We start from the raw sequence: 24,529 nt of genomic DNA, 5'->3' as shown, positions 1-24,529 counted from the left end.
GAATGAACATAGCATCAAATCCGCACTTACAAATCCGCTGCGGATCCGCAGCAGATTTAACTAAATGAATGAACATAGCATCAAATCCGCACTTACAAATCCGCTGCGGATCCGCAGAAGATTTAACTAAATGAATGAACATAGCATCAAATCCGCTGCGGATCCGCAGCAGATTTAACTAAATGAATGAACATAGCATCAAATCCGCACTTACAAATCCGCTGCGGATCCGCAGCAGATTTAACTAAATGAATGAACATAGCATCAAATCCGCACTTACAAATCCACTGCGGATCCGCAGAAGATTTAACTAAATGAATGAACATAGCATCAAATCCGCAGCGGATTTGACAGTGCGTATTTAATGCTGTGTTCAATCATTTAGTTAAATCTGCTGCGGATCCGCAGCGGATTTTCTGCTGCAATACGGTAGGTGTGAAGGCACCCTAATACAGTAATACAGTACCGGACGGATTGAACATCACTGACAGCGGCTGTTCTGTGACACGGCCATGTCACAGAACAGCCACTGTTTTACAGCATGTGAACATGGCCTTATCCTGTGATTTTTGTTGTGTATTTATGACTGATCGACATGAAAAAATTCTGCTGCTTGTTGACTTGCCCTAGTGCGGTGTATTAAGTCCTAGTGCCCTGGGCAGCTGTACATAGGGGTTCTCTATGAAATATAAGAGTGTCTGATTGGGGTTGGCCAACTGCGGGATCATCCACCTATGATGAACATGGGGATCCCATATTCACATGGTTACATGGAGCACTGATCAGTAGTGCTCTTCTACTCCATCCAACTCCGACTATGGCTGTCAGCTCTGTACAAGTAAATGGAGCTGCAGCACACACATCTGTTCACAGCTCCATTCAACTGAGGGGACGTGGGATCCCTGATTTTATGATACATGAGGATCCCAGTGGTCCTGCAGCTGATGGGTGGCGGGCACATTCCGGTAAGCCTTAGGGCCCTATTCCACCGGACGATTATCGTTCAGATTATCGTTAAATCGTTCAAATCTAAACGATAATCGTTCGGTTGAAATGCAGTTAAGGATTAACAACCGAATGAGAAATCGTTGATCGCTTTATAAGATCTGGACCTATTTTTATTGTTGCTCGTTCGCATTGAATAAGACGTCGTTCGGTCGTTTGCAATAGATACGAACGATATAGCGAATAAATAGCGAAGAAAAACGATCGCAATTACGATCATAAGTAACGATTATCGTTCCATGGAAATGAGTGAACGTTTTCAGGTCTTTCACAATAGCGGTCGTTTGAGATTGTTAATAGTTAACGATTATGCAAACGATAATCGTCCGGTGGAATAGGGCCCTGCCTGCACCGGTGGGAGCTCCCAGCATGCCACTGTATACAGCTTCCCAGTACTACCCGTACAGATCCCTAGGTCTGTAACCCCCTCAGCTGTCTATGCCAGCGCTCTCTACTCCAATTCCCATCAGCAAGGTCTCCGGTTCCCCACGGCACCGACTGTACAATGAAATGGACACAGTGACCCTCTGGTTGTTTCAGATGGTTGGATGAGTCGTGCTGGCGGTAACTGGGTATGACGGGGAGAGGGTCACGTGATCGGAGAACGGCCAGTCGGGAGATGTAACCACTGAGGAGTTACTTCTCGGGGCCGTGACACGATTTCCCTCACACCACCAAGGAACTATGAGAGACACTTGTAGGGAGGTAACGTAACGTAAGCTTACGGCTGCCATTCTGGAAATGTTTACAGTCTGGCCTGTGACCAATTCGGCGTCACCCTGTTACGTCACAGTCCCTCAGGGTGCATTATGGGACACCCCTTGTTTGCCACTTTAAGAATCCCTCTACCATCACCGCCAACTTTAACCCAACGTCACGTAAAGGGCGGGAAAAGGCGTTTTTTAAGCTCAACCGCCGCCTCCTTCCCGCCCACCAGACGGAGCGAGTCTGACGTCACCGCCCATTCTGCTTTTTCATTGGCTTAGAAGGGAGTCCTGGAATTTTTCTAATTGGGAAGCACATGAATGCCGTTGAAGCTCCTCCCCATGAATGGTGCTACAACTCTAGAATGGAGCGTCTCGAGGGGCGGGGCTTCCGGCACGCATCCCTCGTCATCGCCGAGCTCGTAGAGCGGCCAATATTCTAATGAGTCACTAATAGATCCCTGACGCTCCACCATGCTGGCCGCTCAGGCCCCGCCCCCTGCCCAGCTCCAGGCCTCAGAGCTGTAGCTCCACGGATTTACATACCCCCCATCTTAGTGTGGTTGGTTCTCTTTCCTGTCAGTCACACAGCAGCTACACGGAAGCGTGGCGCCGGTGCAGTTTTCTGCCTAGCAACCCTGAAGCCGGCTTTAAAGCGGTAATTTCGGCTGGTTGTAGTGCTCCTTTCTTGGGCTTGGAAGTTACGTGTGAAGAAGACGGCGTTGTAAAGTATCGGAGAGGTCCAAGTTATTGTGGCCCGGTCGACCCCAGCCGCAACCACGGAGTCCTTCTCGCGGCCGGACTCGGGGGAGGAGCCAGGTCCCCCTGCTGAGGTGAGGTCTGGGGACGGGTGAGCGGCGCTGGGGCACGTAGCTTCTCTACACGGCGGCTATGGGCAGCCTAGACCCGTGGACACATACTAGTCCGCACAGAGCAGGGGCTCTGCTGCCTCTGAGGGGCCACGTTCTACGCCCTAGGGCTCCCTAGTCCGCGGCTCCCCCTGTGCTCAGGCCGTGTCCCGGGGCACAGCCGCCATTTATCGGTGCCCGCACACGGGGATAGCACGCTGCCCGGTACTACGGTCCCTGTATGTCCGTCATATCATTGTATTATATGCAGGCGTATCCGTCATATTATTGTATCATATCCGTCATATCATTGTATCATATACAGGCGTATCCGTCATATCATTGTATCACATCCGTGCTATCATATACACGCGTATCCGTCATATCATTGGTTGAAGAGCGTGCAGTCTACTGTATGGGGAGCCTGATATGTGAGCCCATGCACAGAGGGACCCTAGGGGGAGGGGGACCTGAGTGACTTTTGTGTGTGTGAATGGGGATTTCTGCAGGCAGATGTGTAGCCATCCCTGGGGGGTTGTACAGAGCCCATCCTTGCTTCAGGGCTTTATTTCACCAGTATGTAAAATAGGGGAGATCAGTAGAATAGCTTGTGGCTGTGGCCTTTATTCAACTTAAACATCCATTGAGTTCTATTGTTATTTAACTTGTTTTTTGTGTACACTCCTGATCCCACCCTGCTACCTTTGTGACCCCAGCAGACCCCCATGAACATGTCCACCCGGCTGGTGATCCTGGACTCCACAGAACTGCTGGTTCAGAGCAGAAACTAGCTGTCAGAATGGCTTCCTTCTGGCTGCCCATAGACGTCCCTGCATTTGGTGCTGGTAGCGTAATGCTGCTCACCACTAATTGGCAGCCGAGCTGTTAAATGGGGGCTGGCACTGCCGGATACTTAGAAAATGGCTGCAGTCAGTGACGTCTGTCAGAAGGGTTAATGTGCTTACTGTACAGCTAGGTGGCTTCTGTACAAATAGTTACAGAGGATGTTCCTTGGCAGCTGAACTGCACACAGGGGGAGAGAGATGTACCATACTTCCGGTATAGCCCTGCTGCTTGTGCTTGACCCCTTTTTTAAGCTGAGGGTGTGAAGCCTTGTTTTTCTGTCTTGGGAACCTGTGTCTGATATGCTTTCCACTGACCATTTCTATATGGATTGATGTCCTAGTTGATGTGTGACTGTTCCTTAATAGTAAGGAAGTCTCGAGGATATAATGCTCGCAGTTACTGTAAATGCTGCTTTTGACTAAAGTTTAGTTTTGTATGTAACGTGGGCAATGCGACTATTCACAAAAACAAATCACAGTTTGTGTATTTCTTGAATTCATCATCTAGTACATACCATGTTTAAATCAGAATGTATGTTCTTGGGATCTTATAACTAAGGATCTTTCATCAAGTAATACACATCAAAGGTGGAGATGGAAATGCTACAAATAGATTCTATGTACATGATTACATCTTAATTCCAATTTGTTTGCTAAGACTTGTGTCATTGTGGTAAGTACAGTTTAGTCAGACAAGTGACTGCCCTTCCTGCTTTTGTGACATTTTGTTTTACTCCTTCAATGCTAACACTATTGTATTGTTTTTGTGAAGTTTTTAGAGCATCCTGCGATGTCCTGTTGTGTTAGGCCCTATTCATTCACACGTCTGTAGTGTGACCAATAGATTTCAATGGCCCTGTTCATACGTCCATAGGGGCAATGATCCATGCTGCAAAAAGAGGGGGGGGGGGGGTAACAAGTCCTAGTACAGATTTGCGGCACAGATCGCCATCCTCAATGGTCCATGAAGTGCGGAGAACTACTTATGCACATTCGTAGTGTAGTCTGGAATTGTGTTCCCTAATAAATAAAACAGATCTGGGTTAGGGAAGCTTCACATGTAACAGATTTGCAGCAAATTATGCTGCAAATCCTTTTACTGTGATTTTTAATGGGGTTACACACCCGCAGCGGAATGGAAAATTCCGTAGAGCCCGGTCCCTTTAGCCGCCACCCAGAGCATACATTACCTGCTCGGTGCCGTGGCGGCAACTGAGACTCCCTATTCCTGTCTCTTGCTCAACCAATCTGTGCACGACCCCAACGCGGTAATGGATTAGCTGGGCGGGACCGACAGGAGATAATGTTATGCTACGATAATTCGCCCGATCGTACAATTAATGATTTCGAAGTAACAATCGTTTAGACGGAACGATGTATCGTACAGAAAAATTGTTTTGCAATCGCTTAAGCCTATCTCGCACGTAGGTTAAATCGGTGAACGACTGTTTACACAGAGCGATCTGTGAATTTTTTACAAATGACTATTTTAGAACATGTTGTAAGATCAAAATGAACGATTTCTAGCTCGTCGTTTGATCGTTTGCTGCGTTTACACGTACGATTATCGCTCGAATTCGATCGTTATCGTGCAAATTTGCACGATCGTTCATTGTAAACGCAGCATTAGTCATTGGAAATTGGATTGGGTCGAATGGCATACAACTGCATCCGTGTTTACCACTTTTTTTTTTTTTTTTCTTTCTATAAATGACAGCAAAAACACAGTGTGAACTTAGCCTTATTGGTTTCAACTGAGAGCAGCTAAAACAAGAAGTAGCATGTTGTACACATAGTAGCATCAAGTAGCTTGCCATAGAAACTACATTTCCTGAAATATTTTATTAGCTCAAATGTTTGCAGTAACATACACTGGCAAACTTACTGAATTTATTCATTAAAGGGGTAGTGCGGCGTTTCAAAATTATTCACTAAATAACACACATTACAAAGTTATACAACTTTGTAATGTATGTTATGTTAGTGAATGGCCCCCTTCCCCGTGTTCCCCCCATCCTAGACCCGGAAGTGTGATGCACTATACTCACCTGATTCGTGTCCACCCCCGTCCGCCATCTTGGGACAATGATGTCATCTTCGGGAGGCCGACCGAACCACTCCATCCGTCCTTCATGCCGGCCCCCCTCTGCCGCGTCATCAGCTGCTCAGCCGCGATTAGCTGAACACAGTTACAAGCGCTGTTTACAAGCCCGTACATGTTACATTACTTCATAGGAAATAAAAGACAAATCTTAGTATGAATCTAAATTGTGGCACTGATCACCATTCACTAATAAATGAGTCTGAGCATTGCGGACAGCTACGGGCGCACATCCATAGCCCTACGGACGTGTAAATGTGGCTTTAGTCTCACAAAACAGTATATAAAAATTTCCTAAGGGCAAATGGGCGTGATCCTGTGTGGTTGACCACTTGTACTTCCAATATTATAGAAACTCTCAGAGGGTTGGCACAAATACATGAGAAAAACAGTTGTTACTATGCAATACCAGGTTCTAGATGAGCATGTGACGCCTCACGGCGTCTATAGGCCTCTATAGAACTTCTTTTTATTTATTTATTTTTTAAATCAGATGCCCCAAAGCACCATATTGGCAGATAGAGACCAGCAAGAGTGGAAAGTTGCACTTTGGTGTGGCGAGTGGAGGACCTGTTGCCAGCTTAAATTTCTTTACTTTAGCACACACCTTCAATAACTGTCCACAGTAATTAAAGAGAACCAATTGGCATGATTGTGCTGATATGGTTCCCAGCAGCATGTCAACTCTTTGAGCGGAGAGCGTCAGCTCGCAAGCCATTCCATAGAGACCCTGAGGCAGGCAGAATGCCGCCTATATTACTCATTGTGAACATAAGGGCTGTATTACACGGCCCGATATTGAGGAGGAAGTGAGCGCCAACCTGTAAGCTCAGCCTTTGCTTCCTCCTTATTCCCCACCTTGCTGCCTATGCTTACACGCCTAGATAAAGAGCAGAGGTGGGTGGGGCTGCCTGGACGATCCTTAGATCCCTGTTTCTACTGACATCTGTCTGTGAAGTCTCAGGAGATCCTCTTAGCTGATCCTGCCTCTGGTGAAGAATAATAGTTACACATTAAGCATTTTTCCCATCAGGAACATTTATGTCCTATTTGCTTTAGTAGATATGAAATGACAATTCTTGAATATCATTTCTTTCACCATTGTGTGGTGCCGTCGTCCGAACTGGGTGGCCACGGCTTGTCCCCATAGACAACACATGAGCATTCTGTTTTGCCAGTCATTCATGTGCATGAGTTGGCCTGGAGAGATGATTATTGTTTTACTAAGAGCATGACTAAATAGTCAACTGGGTCTTTTAGCCAGGTCTGTGGAGTTGGTAAGCCGCAGCTTCAACTTATGAATTTTATCAGGGACTCTTGACTTCATCTCCTCCATAAATGGCCAGTCAGACACCGGGGAAGTTATTTATTAAGCTAGTGTACGGTAGAACTGGCTCAGCAGCTTCTGTTTAATGTCCTACATGATCATGGGGTGACTTCTGAGGAAATAAGGCAAAGATATAAAGCAGATTCTCCTGTCTGTGCGCAGTGGATGCAGCCAGTCTCCAGCCTCCATGTCCTGAAGAATGCAAAACTAGACTAGATGGAGCAGGTGGTCTTTTCCTGCTTACAGTCTTCTTTGTTTCTACCTAAATATTCACCATACGCAAAGAAAAACTGCTAACAATGCCAGATATCTGTGGTATAGAGGTCAGACATAGGCCCAGATTTATCCGCTGTCTGTCAGTGTCTGCACTCCTGAGCCTTCACAGCCCTACAGGAACTACCTGCTTAGCCAGTCAGTCACTAAAGCTGTGTCCCGCCTGACTCACTGATTGGCTAAGTGGGCATTTCTGAGTGAGGCCATAACATTACAGGATCGGGAGCCAGGTGGGGGACTATGAACCATGACTCTGCCCTGCAGGAGCATGGGGACACGTAAATAGGACTTCATTAGTATGTTCCCACCACCCCCTATCTCCTGGATTTTCCACTGTTCCTCTGTCTCTCTCTCTCTACCACACAGCAGACATAGCCCATACCACGTGCACACACACAGCCTGCTGCAGCCATAGCAGCCCTTTCCTATCTAATAGGGCCAGTGCTTTATTACTGATATATGGAGGAAATGCTTCACACTTTCTAACTATATATAAGAGAGCATTTTCCTGGTTTACATAAATATTTTTTGAGGAACATTTTTAAAATTCATACGAAAACTCTATTACCAACTAGGAGTTGGTACATTTTTTTCTGATTGCAGCCAAAATGAGCTCAGACTCCACAGCCCTGGTTTTAGCTCCAGAAAAAAAGTTACAAAGAAATTCATGGAAAATAATGTGTGAGATGTTTTTAGTTTAAAGGGGTACTCTAGACAAGGGGTGTTATTTTCAATTTCTCTGGGGAGGGGGTAGATGAAGACAATGATGTCCGCTTACCTCACCGGCTCCAGAGCTGGGGTCTTTTCTGGTTCCTTGGTCACAGCACGAACTTGAGATATGTCTCAGGCCCATTTAGCCATTCAGCAGGAGAGGCAGGACCCCCCTACAGCCACTGAGTTTCTGAGCAGGCCTGAGCAGGTTCCCTCTGAGACCAGGGGACCAAAGCAGCGTGATGCGGGTAATATATTTTTTAATATGTGGGTAGGTATTTGTTCATACGGTTCCATCTTGTTTTATACATCTTAGAAAAATATTTCTATTTTAAGGGGTCCCATTGTAAAGCACCCTAATCATATTGCAGCCACTGTGATAAGCTAATCACCGTGGGTATGGCACCTGGTATGCCCAGTGATCATCGTCTTTAGCTAAGGGAGGCCTTCTCTTATTAGATGTTCCTACTTGCATTTCCCCACCTTGTGGCATTTTTTTTAAAGCATACCTGTTTTGAAATCCTGCATAGTTTTATTGTGTTAATCCTTCAGAATAGTAAATATTTTATTTTGGTGGTGGTACTACTGTCAGGACCTGAACTGTTTGCCAGTAGTACTGACATCTGGACTTCCTTTTCCTTCTTTGGCCAATTAGAGTGCTGGTAACTGAAGTGCACTGCACTAATCAGGCAGATTATTTCTATTTATGGAGTATTATGAGTGGCATGTGGGGAGTTGGAGGTTATTGACACACTGGGTCTTATTGACACACTGGGTCTTAAAGGTGCTCTGTGAGCAGAAAAGAAAAAAACAGCACCGCAAGAAAGGCTATGTGCACATACAATATTTTTGTTCAGAATTTTGGTCCTCATATTGCAACGAAAACCAGGAGTAGATTGAAAACACAGAGAGGCTATGTTCACACATTGTTAAAATTTAGTGGATGGCAGTCATATGATGAAAAATAATTGGCAGTATTTTAAAACATCGCCGTTATGAAATAGCGGCCATTTTTTGTCATAAAATGACAGCCATCAACTAAATTTTTACAGTGTGTGAACATAGTCTTTCTGTCTTTGTAGTCCACTCCTGGTTTTGGTTGCAATATGAGGACCAAAATACTGAGCAAAAACACTGTGTGTGAACCTAGCCTTAGGCCATGTTCACACAACGTAAGTTCCGCAGTAATCACGGCACTTGAATAGTGCGGCAGGCTGAGGGAATCCTGGCCAGAGTGTATACACATAATATACACTCCAGCTGGGATCCCTTGCAGCAGTTTTCTGTGGCTGCTATTCAGTGAATAGCGGCCACAGAAAACCCGGTCAGTGCACGCTATGGAGTGTGCGGCTCCGGCTGCACGCTCCATTGTGTGCAGTGGGGAGTTCTGATGCCGGCACGCATGGATGCGCCCTCATCAGAACTCGGTGGTGCTAAAGATCATCCGGCCAGTACTGCGGTACCGGCCAGGATGATCTTTTCTGAGACCGGCCGTTCCGTTACCCAGCCGGTCTTATACAGCGTCTGAACATGGCTTTAAAGTGTATGTACCATCAGGCCCGAGCTGAAGCACTGGAGGTGGGTCGGCCTGCCTTCAGTGCTTCAGCCCAGGTCTGATGGTACATACACTTTAACCTCAGAGAGCTGTACATGTGAAAAGGGGTTAAAATAATTAACATAAGGGCACTATTCCACAGTAACGATAATCGGCCGAATCGGCCCGATTCGGCCGATTATCGTTCGGTGGAATAGAGAGAACGATCAGCCGATGATCGTGTCATTGGCTGATCGTTCATTTAGGGCCAGACCTAAAATCATCGTTCCCCCACCGCGCATCGCTACGGTTGAATAGTGGTGCGCGGTGGGCGACCGACGATTTCACAAGCAGCATCATACATTACCTGCAGGTCTTCTTCTCTGCGCTGTCTTCATCCCCGGGATATTGCAGATTGCCTGCTTGTGATGTGGAAGCGATAGCTTGCACCACAGGTACTGGTTCTGACTCTGAGATATAATCTTTAGGCCTTGTAGTGCTGTATATTTAGGGGTATATACACATCTGTTTGCCTCCATTGCACCGATATATTGGCATGCATTTTACCATGATGCCCGTTAAGGCTTGGGCTCTACTGCAATTTTCTTTCCACCAGGAACTGCTTTGTCCAACAATTAGCTCCTCTGTTTGTAAAAATTGTTCATGACAATTAGAATGTTGTAAACACACCTCATTCATCCCTGAATGTCCCAATAAAGGTATATATGTATCTGTGTATATACAGTGAGATGGTGATGTAGGCTGTAGAGAAGGGATGGGCAACCTTTTGCCCTCCTGCTGTTGCAAAACTGCAATTCCCATCATGCATGGACAGCCAAAGCTAAAACTTTGGCCGTCCAGATATAATAGGAGTTGTAGTTTTGCAACAGCTGGAGGGCCAAAGGTTCCCCATCTCTGCTGTAGAGTCTGGTTAGTGGTGATGACATCACTCATGGGACGGGGCTTGAGCAGGATCCAGTCAAGCCTCCGGTGACAGCAGAGGATGATTCATTATCTCAGGAGAGAGGGAGGAACTGTGAAGCTGGAGACACTACCACATTGTGTACTTCTCTTATTTTCAACTTCCGATCAGGGGTAAATCGAGCAAAAATATGAAGCCAAAACTATTAGTGATAATGCTATAGTAGTAAATTATGTGTCTTGGGGTGGTGTGTTTTTTTTTGTTTTTTTTTATTAAAGCATTCTGTCAGCTGTAATCCACCTACCAGGCTTCTAACTCAAGGAGACACATTAGTATCCTTGTTATATCCTGCTATGCTTCCATAACTTAGAAAAATCATTTATTTTATTGTAAAAAGAGTCAGGGGTGTTTCCAAGCTTCTGAGGTGAGGTGTGGCAAGCTGTAACACTTTTTACTCCCCCCTCCCATATCTGAAGCTGCTTGGCACTCAGTATTCAGGTAGTCAAGCAGAGAGGAGATGTACCAGCTTGGAGCTTTTTTTTAGAAGCTTGGAAAGGTCTCTCTCTAACTTTCTACCAGAGAATAAAAGCATTTTTTTTTTTTACATTTTACAAGCGCAGCCAGTAACAGTGTCAATATTTTGGAACAGCTGACAGATTCCCTTTAAAGCTATTTCATGAAACTGAAACACCTCTTTAAACCCATGCTGCCAATAAGGGCATAAAAAAGCACTGACCTTAAAAATGCAATAACAAAAGCAAGCACCATAAGGCCACAAATTACAGCACCTGACTATTTATTCAGTATACCTTAATCTGAACAAATGAAAAATGTGAGGCTGTCTAAAAACCTGAAAAACTATGCTTGTTTTGCAGTGCAGTTATTGGTATCCCAAAGCTTTTTTTTTCTTCTTTTGGTTTCCACCGGTATGACTGACAAGGTTTGTTACACCTGTATAATAGTGCTGACAATGACTGATGCTAGGTTTGCACTTCCACTGGGGCTCTGTCAGGGACTCGCAACGAAGCCCGATGGTCTGTTCAAAAGCGAACACTGATTGCATCTTTGACCATGCTCACAAACTATCTTTATTTGCCACACATCTCCCTGTGTAAATGGGTTTGTGCATCTGAGAAAGATAGAGGGAAACTGACAGCACGTATATGTAAATATCTATACTGTCAGTTTCCAGATCACAAGCAGTTGGGTATACTTACCAGTCACGCTGCTTGTGATCTGGCGTCTGGTTCTCTGGCCGCTTCAGTAACTTCTGCCACCTCCTCCAGAATGATTGACAGCTGAAGAAGTTGGGCCTGAAGATGCAGATGGAGCGAGGAGAGCCAGAGAACAGGACCCCTAGCAGTGTGGCTAGGAAGTAGGGATGAGCAAATTTACCGTAGGAAAGAAGCACTTCATTAGGAACAGCCGAAAGCTTGTCAGGCTGCTGGCTTTGAAGTCTGTGCCTCTTCTCCCAGGACTGAATCCAGCTTTTCCCGACACCCGGGGAGGAGCGGCACAGACTTCAAAGCCAGAAGCCTGAAAAGCTGCCATCGGATCTTAACAAAGCCCTTTGCTTTGATCCTACTGTAAATTTGCTCATCTTTACTGGTAAGTATAGACTGCTGCTTGTGATCTGGAAACTGACAGCATGGATGGATGGATATGTATCTACATACATATCTGTGCTGGCAATTTCCAGGGCTCCATGAGTGATACAAAGATTGTTCATGTAGCCCATCTGCGCGACTTCTCGTGCAGTGTCACAGCAAAGGAGCTGCTGATGGGCGCTTGTTTGGGTCCCCCCATGGCTGAGAGATCTGTGCGTGTAAAAAGACACTAACAGATGTAGAAGGATAAGAGAGAGATCGTATTTGCTTCAATGGGTTTGATAGGGCCGCTGCCTGTGACACCATATTGGTTGGTCCCAGTACAGAATTGTCCCCTCAGCTGCTCAGGACACTGCTGCAGCCACTGATGTGCCCAGCTCCTCTATGAATAACATACACACATAAACTCCTAAATGACAGACCAGGAGCTCCTTGTCATAAACAGGCAGCACATTTTTGAAGGCTGCAGCCAGTTCTTTAGGTGTCCTCCAGTATCCATGTACTTTTATTGATGGTATTGGTGAGCTGTAGCTTTGAACATTGCATGCATGTCTTCCATCTCTGAGCAGGGGCACATAGCAGAAGGTCAGTGGTGTGGTCACACAGCCTGGGTCCAGATTATGTGGAACAGGCCAGTCGTATACATTACAGCAGATGTCACTTCCCTGTGGAAACGCCTTGCTGGATTATTAACTATTCTCTGGCCGGACAGATGAAGTTGTTGGGCTGAGCTCCTGGGTGACCTGTGGCGGTGTGTGGTCCAGTGTAGGGCACAGACCTGTGGGTAATACTGCAGGAGAGGACACTCTCACTGAGGTGTGGGGGACACTGCTGGGGAGGACACTCACTGAGGTGTGGGGGACACTGCTGGGGAGGACACACTCACTGAGGTGTGGGGGACACTGCTGAGGAGGACACACTCACTGAGGTGTGGGGGACACTGCTGGGGAGGACACTCTCACTGAGGTGTGGGGAGGACACTGCTGGGGAGGACACTCTCACTGAGGTGTGGGGAGGACACTGCTGGGGAGGACACTCTCACTGAGGTGTGGGGGACACTGCTGGGGAGGACACTCACTGAGGTGTGGGGGACACTGCTGGGGAGGACACACTCACTGAGGTGTGGGGGACACTGCTGAGGAGGACACACTCACTGAGGTGTGGGGGACACTGCTGGGGAGGACACTCTCACTGAGGTGTGGGGAGGACACTGCTGGGGAGGACACTCTCACTGAGGTGTGGGGAGGACACTGCTGGGGAGGACACTCTCACTGAGGTGTGGGGAGGACACTGCTGGGGAGGACACTCTCACTGAGGTGTGGGGAGGACACTGCTGGGGAGGACACTCTCACTGAGGTGTGGGGAGGACACTGCTGGGGAGGACACTCTCACTGAGGTGTGGGGGGACACTGCTGGGGAGGACACTCTCACTGAGGTGTGGGGAGGACACTGCTGGGGAGGACACTCTCACTGAGGTGTGGGGGACACTGCTGGGGAGGACACTCACTGAGGTGTGGGGGACACTGCTGGGGAGGACACACTCACTGAGGTGTGGGGGACACTGCTGAGGAGGACACACTCACTGAGGTGTGGGGGACACTGCTGGGGAGGACACTCTCACTGAGGTGTGGGGAGGACATGCTGGGGAGGACACTCTCACTGAGGTGTGGGGAGGACACTGCTGGGGAGGACACTCTCACTGAGGTGTGGGGAGGACACTGCTGGGAGGACACTCTCACTGAGGTGTGGGGAGGACACTGCTGGGGAGGACACTCTCACTGAGGTGTGGGGAGGACACTGCTGGGGAGGACACTCTCACTGAGGTGTGGGGGGACACTGCTGGGGAGGACACTCTCACTGAGGTGTGGGGAGGACACTGCTGGGGAGGACACACTCACTGAGGTGTGGGGAGGACACTGCTGGGGAGGACACTCTCACTGAGGTGTGGGGGACACTGCTGGGGAGGACACTCTCACTGAGGTGTGGGGAGGACACTGCTGGGGAGGACACTCTCACTGAGGTGTGGGGAGGACACTGCTGGGGAGGACACTCTCACTGAGGTGTGGGGAGGACACTGCTGGGGAGGACACTCTCACTGAGGTGTGGGGAGGACACTGCTGGGGTGGACACTCTCACTGAGGTGTGGGGGGACACTGCTGGGGAGGACACTCTCACTGAGGTGTGGGGAGGACACTGCTGGGGAGGACACACTCACTGAGGTGTGGGGAGGACACTGCTGGGGAGGACACTCTCACTGAGGTGTGGGGGGACACTGCTGGGGAGGACACACTCACTGAGGTGTGGGGAGGACACTGCTGGGGAGGACACTCTGAGGTGTGGGGGACGTCCAGTACACAGAGTACAAGTGTCTGTGGGTCCCCGTGTTCCTGTATAGGCTTGTTCCGGTGGGTGGGAGCAGTCAGCCTGTCCCTGCAATCTCTGCTCTGCCCCCATGTTTCCCGGGCACTCTTACTCCCTCTCGGCTCTCACGTTCACGCGGTTGTTTCCTTTAGGACCCCGCTCTCCTCGACCTGTTTGGGGTAGTGTGGATTAAAGGGCCGGCTGCGCATGCGCGACAGGAGGCGGCTGGAGCCTCCATGTGTAAGAGGCGCATTATTTGGCAACGTGAGCAGAGGCCAGGACTACCGGGGATCCGTGTGTACAGGGACCCGGCGAGAGAGGCCTCAGCCGGCCGGGCCCATCCTTCCGCCCTGCTGACACTGTGAGTCGGGTACACGGGGTCCGGGAGGGGCGGAAAGTTTGAGCTCTGTGCTCGCTGTGGGAAGCGATGGAAAAGTTGTAGTATTATTATTTTATTTAATGAGTCAGATGCTCCTCCTCACAGGTGGGGGAGGGGTGAGGAGGCTCATTATCCCCCACTTATTCACCGAACCCCGTAGTACGAGTGATCGCTGTCCGTCCGGTAGGTATGTCGCCGGCTCCGGGGCGGGATGTCAGGCGGCGGCGGCGGCGATAGAAGTTGCTGGAGGTTACGTGATCGCTTGATCTACTTGTGGATGTTGCTTCTCTTCCGGTTATCCTATTATTACATGTCTCTGGGGTGGGGGAGGGGAGCGCTGGTCAGCTCTGTCCCCGCAACCTAGTTACCACCCTCCTCCGGGAAGACGGACCCCCGGGCTGCTCGGGAAGGGTTAATATGGGGGGGGGGGGGGGGGGGGGGGGGGCTGCTGTGGGAGCAGATGCCTCCGGGGAGGTGGCAAATGTCCGGGGACCTGTGCACAATGTCTGCTGCCCCCGGCCGCCGCACTGCACGGAGTGCTCAGAAGTTTTCCCCTTGTATAGGAGCAGGCGGGGGGATCAGGCAGTGGGGGGCTGGGGGATCAGGCAGTGGGGGGCAGCCCAGGTGAGTCTGCATGGCGGGGGAGCTAGGGGCAGGGGTTATCTGGGGGCTCATTCCTCCTGCCATCCTCTGCCTGCTGAATGCTATGGGGGAATTGTTGCTGTTTCAGCTCTCTGCCATGGTTCTGGGGGGAGGGGGTGTTAGCGCTTATAATAGGTGTATGGGTGTTGTATGTGGAGCTCAGCCCAGAAGAGGACAGGCCATCTTAATATCTTACAAGATGCACATCTGTGTCTGTTAACCCTGTTCACTGTCATAATAAGAGTCCCTCCTCCTCCTCCCCCTCCCCTCTTTCCTTATTTCTGTCCTTCCTGCTGTGAAAGGTGCATCAGGCCCAAGGGCTGGAGCAGACTGCACCTTTTGTCTTACTGTCTGCTCACTTTCTTTGGTCTGTAGAAATGGTTAACACACATATATATCACTGATACATTGTTTCATGTGTGACACTCAGCACTGACATTCCTACCTGTTTATTTCTGGGCAACTAAAGAGACTGTCACCTCCAACCCCCCGAACCTGTGAATAGCCAAAGACTCTAATTCTGAATCGAATGTTTATCTTTATGCTCCTGCGTTCTCTGGCTGTAAGCATGCTGATGCACACAGAGAACTGCTAAACCCAACAAAATAACACAGACCATTAAGACTTCTGTGTTTGCAGGCTTACAGAAGGAGAATGCAAGTGTGCAAAAAGATAAAAAATACTCAGTCATTGTCTCAAGCTGTTTACTGTAGTTAGGAGGTAATTTCAGAGAGAGTACCTAATTAATTTCATGGTATGCCAGACCACTGTATTTGGTGCTGTACTAAACTAGCTGCTTCTACATAATTACAGTGTTTATTTTTTTGCCACTCCTCTGCCACCAATCTCTGATGACCCAGCACCAGCAATGTTATGTTGACCAGATGTAGTCCCTGCAGTTGCTTACCGCAGTGATGTCATTGCGATTGCCGGTGATCGTCTGACCGATGCAGCCAGTGTTATGTTTGGAATCTGCAACAAGAAGTTTTGGCATAGGAGTGGCAGGTGATTGGTAAAGTGAGTACTACTCCTTCTGTTATTTTATACACCTATCATTGAAAGAAAGTTTGGTAACTCCATGATTGCATGATAAAGAGGGGGAAAAAAGTGAGATTTTTACTTCCACAAAATAATGCTACATGAAACTTGACAGAACATTTAAGTCCTCCTTAAAGGGGTATCCTAATCTCTACTACTCTACTATCATAGTTACACTTTGCAAAAATGTATACCCTTGACAATACATTCATTTAGCAAACTTGCCTCCTCCTGATATGCTGCTCTGCAACCAGCCAGATCATAGTTTTTAGAGCAGAGTGGTGGTCTGTAACCTAGACAACAAGCTTTAAACAATAGGAGGGAAAGAGCAGCATTTCAGGAGGAGGTCAAGTTTGCTAAATGAATGTATTAGCTAAGTTATTTAACTTGATGAGTTCAAGGATAAATAATTATGAGACGGGAATACCCCTTTAAATATGCTTTATAGGATGTATTCACACAGATGATTTGTGGCAAATATTTCTGTGACTGAGAATCCATACATCTAAATAAGGTTGTTTCTGCAACATGTGCTTGAATTGGACACCTGCAGAAATTTCCTCAAAAATTGCTCCATGTGACCATATATTCGGCTTTTTAATACCATTTGGAAATGTCCAGTGGAGTCTGAAGGTTCCCTGGCATATACCTCTGCTGTTTGCCTATGATTTGTTTTATAACTGAATCTTTCTGTATGGAATATTGCAGACACCTGCCCTGTTCCATCCAGCAAATAAATAGGAACCACCCAAGCGGTGGCTATGATTGTCTTTTTTACCACATACGCTGGTATTGCCTCTTCCTTTTTATTTGTTAGTGGCTATGATCAGTGAATGCAGTTCTGCTTTTTCTCAGGAGGTTTTGTGGTAGTCTTTCTGTCCCTGATACCTCACATCCATCCTGATCTAATCACCAGAAAGTCATTGTGTAGTCAGTTTTAAGGAGAAATGCATTATTAAGTTCAATCAACAAAAATTACTAGTATGTGAGCTCATTGAATCACATACGCATTGGAGCGTTAAAGGGATATGGGTAACAAAAACAATTTTCTAAACAATTCCTCTTCCCAATACTACTGTGCCTAATATACATGTATAACCTGTCTTACACCCTTTACCTGTGTTTTTTTTTTTTTTTCTTCTTATCCGCTCTGGATGTCAAAAATTCTCTACTCTAGGACCATGCTCTCGTGTTTGGGGGCTGGGTTAGCAGTCTATTGACTTGGAGAGATTATCTGCATCAACTGTTGGTTAGTCATAGAGACAGACGTATCAAACGTTTTTTTTTTTTTATTGGTTGGGACTGACTGTTAAGACCCAGACTGATCAGAAGAACTAGCTGGGAGAAATCCACTCTGAGCATGCTCTCTCGGCTCCGTCACGTGACAGATGGTCGTATAATGTAAGGCTACATTCACACATCCGCGCATTCTTTCTTCTGTGGCCCTTTGCACACGCCTGTAGGTGTTGCGGGGCTGTGATCCGTGCCTTAAAAAAATTACTAGCAGGCGCTAGTACAGACCACAGTTGTGGCACTGATCACCTATTTTCTATGAAAGGGTACATGTAATTTCAGACGGTTACAGATACACATCCGTAGCTGTGGACCGCTTCACAGATTTGTGAATGTAGCAGGGGCGTAGCTAGGGGTTCAGCCTGGGGGGGGCGAGCAAGTCTGAGTGGGCCCCCAACCGATTATGTTACCCAAAGGGAACCTCACTTGACAACAATGCTTTCTAAATAATAAAGGGTATATTCTGCTCCATTACTCATAGTGAATTAAGATTAAGAGCAGTGTTAGAGGCTTCTACATTTACATATATAGACACATAACATGAGAGGTTCTTCAGGATAAGAAAAACATGATTGCTCTCTTCTAGAAAAAAACACCACCCCTGTCTTTATCTTGTGTGTGTGTGTGGCATTGAAGCTCAGTTGCTTTCCACATGTCCCACACTGTTTTCCACATGTCCAGCTCCCCCTGTTTTCCACATGTCCAGCTCCCCCAGTTTTCCACATGTCCAGGTCAGCCTTCCCCTGTTTACCAGCTGGGTTGTCTGTCCCTGTGTGCAGCAGCAGCAATCATAGGCGGCCGTCCGGCACTGACCTGGTGCGAGTGCGGGAGACGGAACAGCGCGGCGCCAGAGGTTATTGACAGGTGGGCGGGCCAGGGCGGCGCACGTACCAGCAGCGGTGCGCTGAGGCCGTACGCAACCTCAGTTCACTCACTGCACTCACCCATCCGATGGCGGGTGGCGGCGGGCATCGGCATCACATTATAATGGGGGCGGCAGCAGTCATAGGCGGCCGTCCGGCACTAACCTGGTGCGAGCGCGGGAGACGGAACGGCGTGGCACCAGAGGTGATTGATAGGTGGGCGGGCCAGGGCGGCGTACGTACCCGCAGCGGTGCGCTGAGGCCGTACACGACCTCAGTGCACCTGATCAGGTTAAGATGACGGAGGGAGGGGGCTGTGGCTGCACTCACCCATCCAATTGCGGGCGGCAGGCAGCGGCGTCAGAAATCTCTGAAGATCACAGTGGGCCCCTGCCAGAGTGGGCCCGGGGGCGGCCGCCCCCCCTGCCCCCATCAAATTTCGCTACTGGAATGTAGCCTGTAGATGTGGGAAGAGAGGCGTGTGGTAGTGCAAATCTCCCCCTGCTCATTTAGGGTCCTATTACACAGGCCGATTAAGGGTGCATTTACACAGACAAATTTATCTGACAGATTTTTTTAAGCCAAAACCGGGAACAGAGTATTAAAGGACAACTCCGGCGGGACCCCCCCCCCCAAAAAAAAAACCCCACAGACACCATACTCACCATCCCTTCGGTGACGATCGCCACTCCATTCGCCCGCCGTCCGCCTCACCGTCACCTGCCTCCGCCGTCCAGCGATGTCTCTTGCTTCCGGGTCCATGAGAGAGAAAAGGCTGCCAGTGCGCTTGCGCACTGGCAGCCTTTTCATTGGCTGGAGCGCATCACGTGGCTTCCAGCAAGCTCAGCCAATCAGGGCTGAGCAAGCTGGAAGCCATGTGATGCGCTCCAGCCAATGAAAAGGCTGCTGGTGCGCATATGCACCAGCAGCCTTTTCTCTCCCATTCACTCTCAATGAAGACGCCGAAGAGGTAGAAGACCCGGACCGCCCCCCAGCTCTGACGTCACCCGACACCAGAGAAGAGGACCGTGACGACTGTAATAGGTAATGTATACATTCTTTAACTTCCGGGGTGGGGGGTCGGGAGTCGGAAAGTGGGGGAAGGGGGCCAGAACGGGTATTTAACCACATTACAAAGTTATATAACTTTGTAATGTGTGTTAAATAAGCCAAAAAATTTTTTCCCCGGAGTTGTCCTTTAACAGAGAACAGGTAACAAAGGAAAGATTAAGATTTCTCTTCCTTTCAAATCCATTCCTGGTTTTGGCTTTAAAAATCTGTCAGATAAATCTTATTACATGGCCTAATAGTTGTTTAGCAATGGCTGCACGGACATTTGTTCAAACAGTTAAAGGAGAAGTCAGTCAAAATTTTTCATTAAATTATTGTATTGCCCCCTAAGTTATTTAAATCACCAATATACACTTATTACGGGAAATGCTTATAAAGCGTTTTTTCCCCTGCACTTACCACTGCATCAAGGCTTCACTTCCTGGATAAAATGGTGATGTCACGACCCGACTCCCAGAGCTGTGCGGGCTGTGGCTGCTGGAGAGGATGATGGCAGGGGGATGCTCAGTGTCCCTCCAGTGCTGGACTTCTTTAATACTTTACCTGTCCACGCTCCCGGTCTTCTGCGCTTTGTAAGTTTTATCTGTATATCATAACATGCTATACAGTTAGGGCCAGTTCACACGGAGTAAAACTGGCGGAAATCCTTCCAGCCTCCATGTCAAACCGGCAGTGTGGGAGGGCTTGCGTGCCACTCCACTCAGAAGAATTGACATGTCAATTTTTTCAGGCCGAGGCACAAGTCCTCCCATAGACTGCCAGTATGACATGGAGGCTGGCAGGGATTCTGCCGCAGAGAGATCTGCCGCAGAATTGCGCCAGTTTTACTCAGTGTTAACTGGCCCTTGTGTGCCTCAGCTTTAGGGCCAATTCACATGAAGTAAAACTGGCGGAATGCCGCGAGCCTCTGTGTCATACTGGTAGTCCGTTGGAGTCTCTCGCGCGCCTCCGCGCAGAAGAATGGAAATGTCAATTCTTCCGAATGGAGAGGTGCCGAGCCTACCATAGACTGCCAGTATGACACAGAGTCTGGTGGGATTCCGCGCCGAAACTCTCAGAATTCTGCCAGTTTTACTCCGTGTGAACTCCGTCTTACTGTTAGGGGCAAAAAAATTACATGAGAACTGGACGGTATTGGAGGCCCAAGTATGCCAATTTACACCTTAGCCCCCTTCTTGAAGACTGCAAATGTTTTGTTAACTGAATTCTTCACTATGGACAGTCCTATAACTCCCTCTTTAAAGGGGTTGTCCGGCGATAAAAAATTATTCACAGAATAACACACATTACAAAGTTATACAACTTTGTAATGTATGTTATGTCTGTGAATGGCCCCCTTCCCCGTGTTTCCCCCCACCCACGCTAGACCCGGAAGTGTGGTGCATTATACTCACCGCATATCGTGTCGTCCACGGTCTCCGATCGTCAGCAGTGACGTCTTCTTCGGGAGCTTGGCGGATCTTCCCGAGTGCCGGCCATCCTCTGCAGCGTCATCCGAAGCTCAGCCGCGATTGGCTGAGCATAACTGTGCTCAGCCAATCGCGGCTGAGCGGCTGATGACGCGGCCACGTCATCAGCTGCTCAGCCGCGATTGGCTGAGCACAGTTATGCTCAGCCAATCGCGGCTGAGCTTCGGATGACGCTGCAGAGGGCGGCCGGCACTCGGGAAGATCCGCTGGCCTCCCGAAGAAGACGTCACTGCTGACGATCGGAGACCGTGGTCGGCACGCGACAGGTAATGTATAGCGCACCACACTTCCGGGTACACGGGTGGGGGTGGGGGGACACGGGGAAGGGGGCCATTCACAGACATAACATACATTACAAAGTTGTATAACTTTGTAATGTGTGTTATTATGTGAATAATTTTTTATCGCCGGACAACCCCTTTAAGGGTCAGCTGTTATCTGGGAAAAATTTGAAATTAAAAGGGTTATCCGGCATTTGAAAAACATGGCTGCTTTCTTCCAGAAGTAGCACCAATCTTGTCCTTAGGTGTGGCTTTGCAGCTCTGTTTCATTGACATTCATTGGAGCTGAATTGTAAGGGTACTATTAGACGGGCCGATGTGGGCCCGATAATAACGGTAAACGAGCCCCGATCTGCTAGATCGGCGCTCGTTTACTGGGCCTTTTACACGGCCCGATAATAGTTTTAACAAGGGCAGCATGGACATCGTTACCGATGTCCTTGCCTAAACTGTATACTTTACCTATCCACGCTCCAGGGCTCCTCCTGCTGTCTGCTTCTCCCGGGTCTCGTGCGCTGCTGCTTCAGAGCGGCCTGTCTCGGCTTGCCTGTGATCGGCTGAGCGGCCTGTCAGCTGAGACAGGCTGCTCCGAAGCTGGAGCGCGTGGGAGACGGAAGAAGCAGAGCGCAGGAGCCCTGGAGCGTGGATAGGTAAAGTATTCTGTTTGCATATCGTCAGCCACCGGCTGCGCACCGCTGTTACACGTATACCAAACCTATATCAACGATCAGCCGTTGTCCTTATTACACGGAACGACAATCGGCCGGATAGGGCCGATTATCATTCTGTGTAATAGTACCCTAATACTGCACAAACACTGAGGATGGGTGGTGCGGTTTTTGCGGTCACTATTATTTTTTTACCTCGGACAACCCCTTTTTTTTAATTTCAGACTTCCATTTTTATTACACTGAAGAGGGGATAGATTGTGTTTATTTACAAATAGTGGGTGTGATCGTGGCATTTCAAAACCAGACAACACTTTTATATCAAAGTGCAAAAACTACCTTGGCAGTAAAGGATTTAAGATTGCTTCAGGGTAAGCTCGCAGGCTCATAAACATTGCTCTTGTGATTACTGCAGGAACCTGGCAGTGATGGCCAGTCAGACCCAATGGCTAGGATCAAAGAGAACTCATATACCTCCTAAAAGTGTTCCTGTCACAACAGCCTGCTGCTCCTGGATCAGCAGAGAGTTTTACTGCTAATCCAGAAGTTTGCGTCTCTGTGGATGTGGAGACTCATTCGGATTATAATGCGTGCTAACCCCTCCCAATTGGATCCAACAGTCCCATTGCATCTTTACATTACATCCATGAAGACTTCCGGATTAGCAGAGGAACTTGCTGCTGATACAGAAGTGGCCTGTCATGACAGATTCACTTTAACAATAAAGTTGCTTATTGACCTCTTTGCGTCAACAGTATGTATATATAAGTTGGCTAACATGAAGTGGTGAATTGAGTGTGCTTAGGAGCTGATCCCACTTTATAGACATTGGGGGTCGGAACTATGTGTAGCAGACTATTGGAGCTAATGACTGACACCGGCGATCCCACTGGTGGCTGTTTTTGAACCCTTTCATTGCTGCCATGTAATGTCATCACAGTGTTGAATGACAGATGTTGCATCTGTCAGGTGTCCGATCGGCACCCCTGCAGCATGATTGTGGGGTGCTGACGGGTAAGATAGCAAGCAGAGGGTTCATACTTGCTGCCAAAAAGTCTCTGCTGATAGTCTGGATCAGCCAGACTTTATTAGCAGAGCATCTCACCAACCTTTGCTATGCTATAGACCACGTTTATAGGGTACCAATTATTTGAAGCAGGTGGCAGGATACGCAGCAAAAATCCTGCCGGCTGTCTGTCCAGGAGCATGCAGGAGACTGAGTCCTTCTGGCTCTGCCTTTGGCTGCATAAACTTACAATACAGGCAAATGGCGAGCCAAAAGAAGTACGTCTCCTGTGCGCCGCTGGCAGGATTTTTGTGGCATATACTGCCGCTTGCTCCAAATGATAGGTACCCTTGAACGATTTTAAGCTTGTTGTATGAATGGTAGCTGTATTTACACAGACAGGTAATCGCTAGGTTTCGGTCATTATCACTGAGTTTTTGCCAGCTCTCTGCCTGTCAGTGTGCTCTGCAAAGTAATTGACAGGAAAAGGGGCCTGTTAGAAGCCTCTTCTCCTGTCTTTCACCGCCTCAGAGTATGCTGACAGCAGGGCTGTGGAGTCAGAGTAAGTTTTGGCTGGAGTCTGAGTCGAAAAAAATGTTCCGACTCCAGCTTTAAAACAGCTTTAGAACAATTTAAAATTGAGTTTTGATATGAATTTATTTACATTTTGCTCATAAATAATATATATTATGAGCAGCATTCTAATAGGACTCTGGCCCTATTACATAAGGCTGGTCGAGGAAAAGTTGTCAGTCACTATTTGGTAGTTTGTTTCTGAGCTGGAAGAGTCCATTGTGTGGGGGGGAGATCTGTGCTGTCCTCTCCCTGGATGCTGGATGACTGTATATGAGCAGCAGTGTAATATGAAGATATCATGTATAATATAGAGATGGAGAAGTCATAAGTAGTGTAGCATTAACCTCTGTCCTCAATGTGGTGTTTTTCTTCAGTGTTCTATGGCTGTGTGTGTGCTATGGCCCTAGGCACCGGACCACGGGTGCCTAGTGGTAAATACGGCCCTGCTTATTCCCTCAGAAGTCGCCCCAGGATTATGTAGGACATTAGGGAGAAGCTGCTGAGCCAGTGTGATAAATAACTCCCCTGCTATCTGACTGGCCATTTATGAAGGAGCAGGAGTTGGAGTCAGTCCTGATAAAATTCAGGAGTCTGATTCGGAGCTGCTGCTTACCAACTCCACAGCCCTGGTTAAAATATACTATTCCTATTCCCGCATGGTAAATAGCGTAAAAGGGGGGGGGGATTTGAACTTCCAGAATTGCTAATACATTAGGGAAAAAAAATCATAACATGAAAAAGTCGTATCAAAATGAATATGGTACCCTTGAAAAACTATGGATTCTGGCGGGACAAAGAATAAGCCCTAATACAGCTCTACAGGTGAAAAAAAAAACAATTATACGGGTTAGAGCAAAGGAATTTTAAGCAAGTTAATTTTGAAGAAAGTTTTCAGTGTAAAGCCAGTTTCACGCGTAACTGTTCCGCAACGGATTTTACACTGTGAATTTGAGACGAAATCCGCTGCAGATCACTTTGAGTGAGAAGACATACTTGCAGCGGGAC

The 24,529-nt window shown here is 48.0% G+C and overlaps 1 protein-coding gene across 8 annotated transcripts in view; it reads left to right on the top strand.

The window, feature by feature from the left end:
- Window positions 1–1,619: 1,619 nt before the first annotated feature.
- The window catches only part of GATAD2A (GATA zinc finger domain containing 2A), an 81,284-nt gene continuing 58,374 nt past the window's right edge, over window positions 1,620–24,529 (top strand). For 2 of the 8 annotated variants that reach the window (XM_069962234.1, XM_069962233.1), the window contains exon 1: window positions 1,620–1,710. In XM_069962234.1, coding sequence (XP_069818335.1) covers window positions 1,690–1,710 — 21 coding nt within the window. In that variant the 5' untranslated portion in view covers window positions 1,620–1,689. Of the gene's footprint in view, window positions 1,711–2,050; window positions 2,543–14,369; window positions 14,600–14,781; window positions 14,801–16,072; window positions 16,277–24,529 lie in introns of those variants that run through there. The other 6 variants (XM_069962239.1, XM_069962238.1, XM_069962232.1 and 3 more) reach the window with 6 other exon arrangements.

This window comes from Dendropsophus ebraccatus, chromosome 3 (genome assembly GCF_027789765.1).
Source record: "Dendropsophus ebraccatus isolate aDenEbr1 chromosome 3, aDenEbr1.pat, whole genome shotgun sequence".
NCBI lineage: Eukaryota > Metazoa > Chordata > Amphibia > Anura > Hylidae > Dendropsophus > Dendropsophus ebraccatus.
Note: the sequence above shows the minus strand (reverse complement) of the source record. Positions and strands in the feature narration are given on the sequence as shown.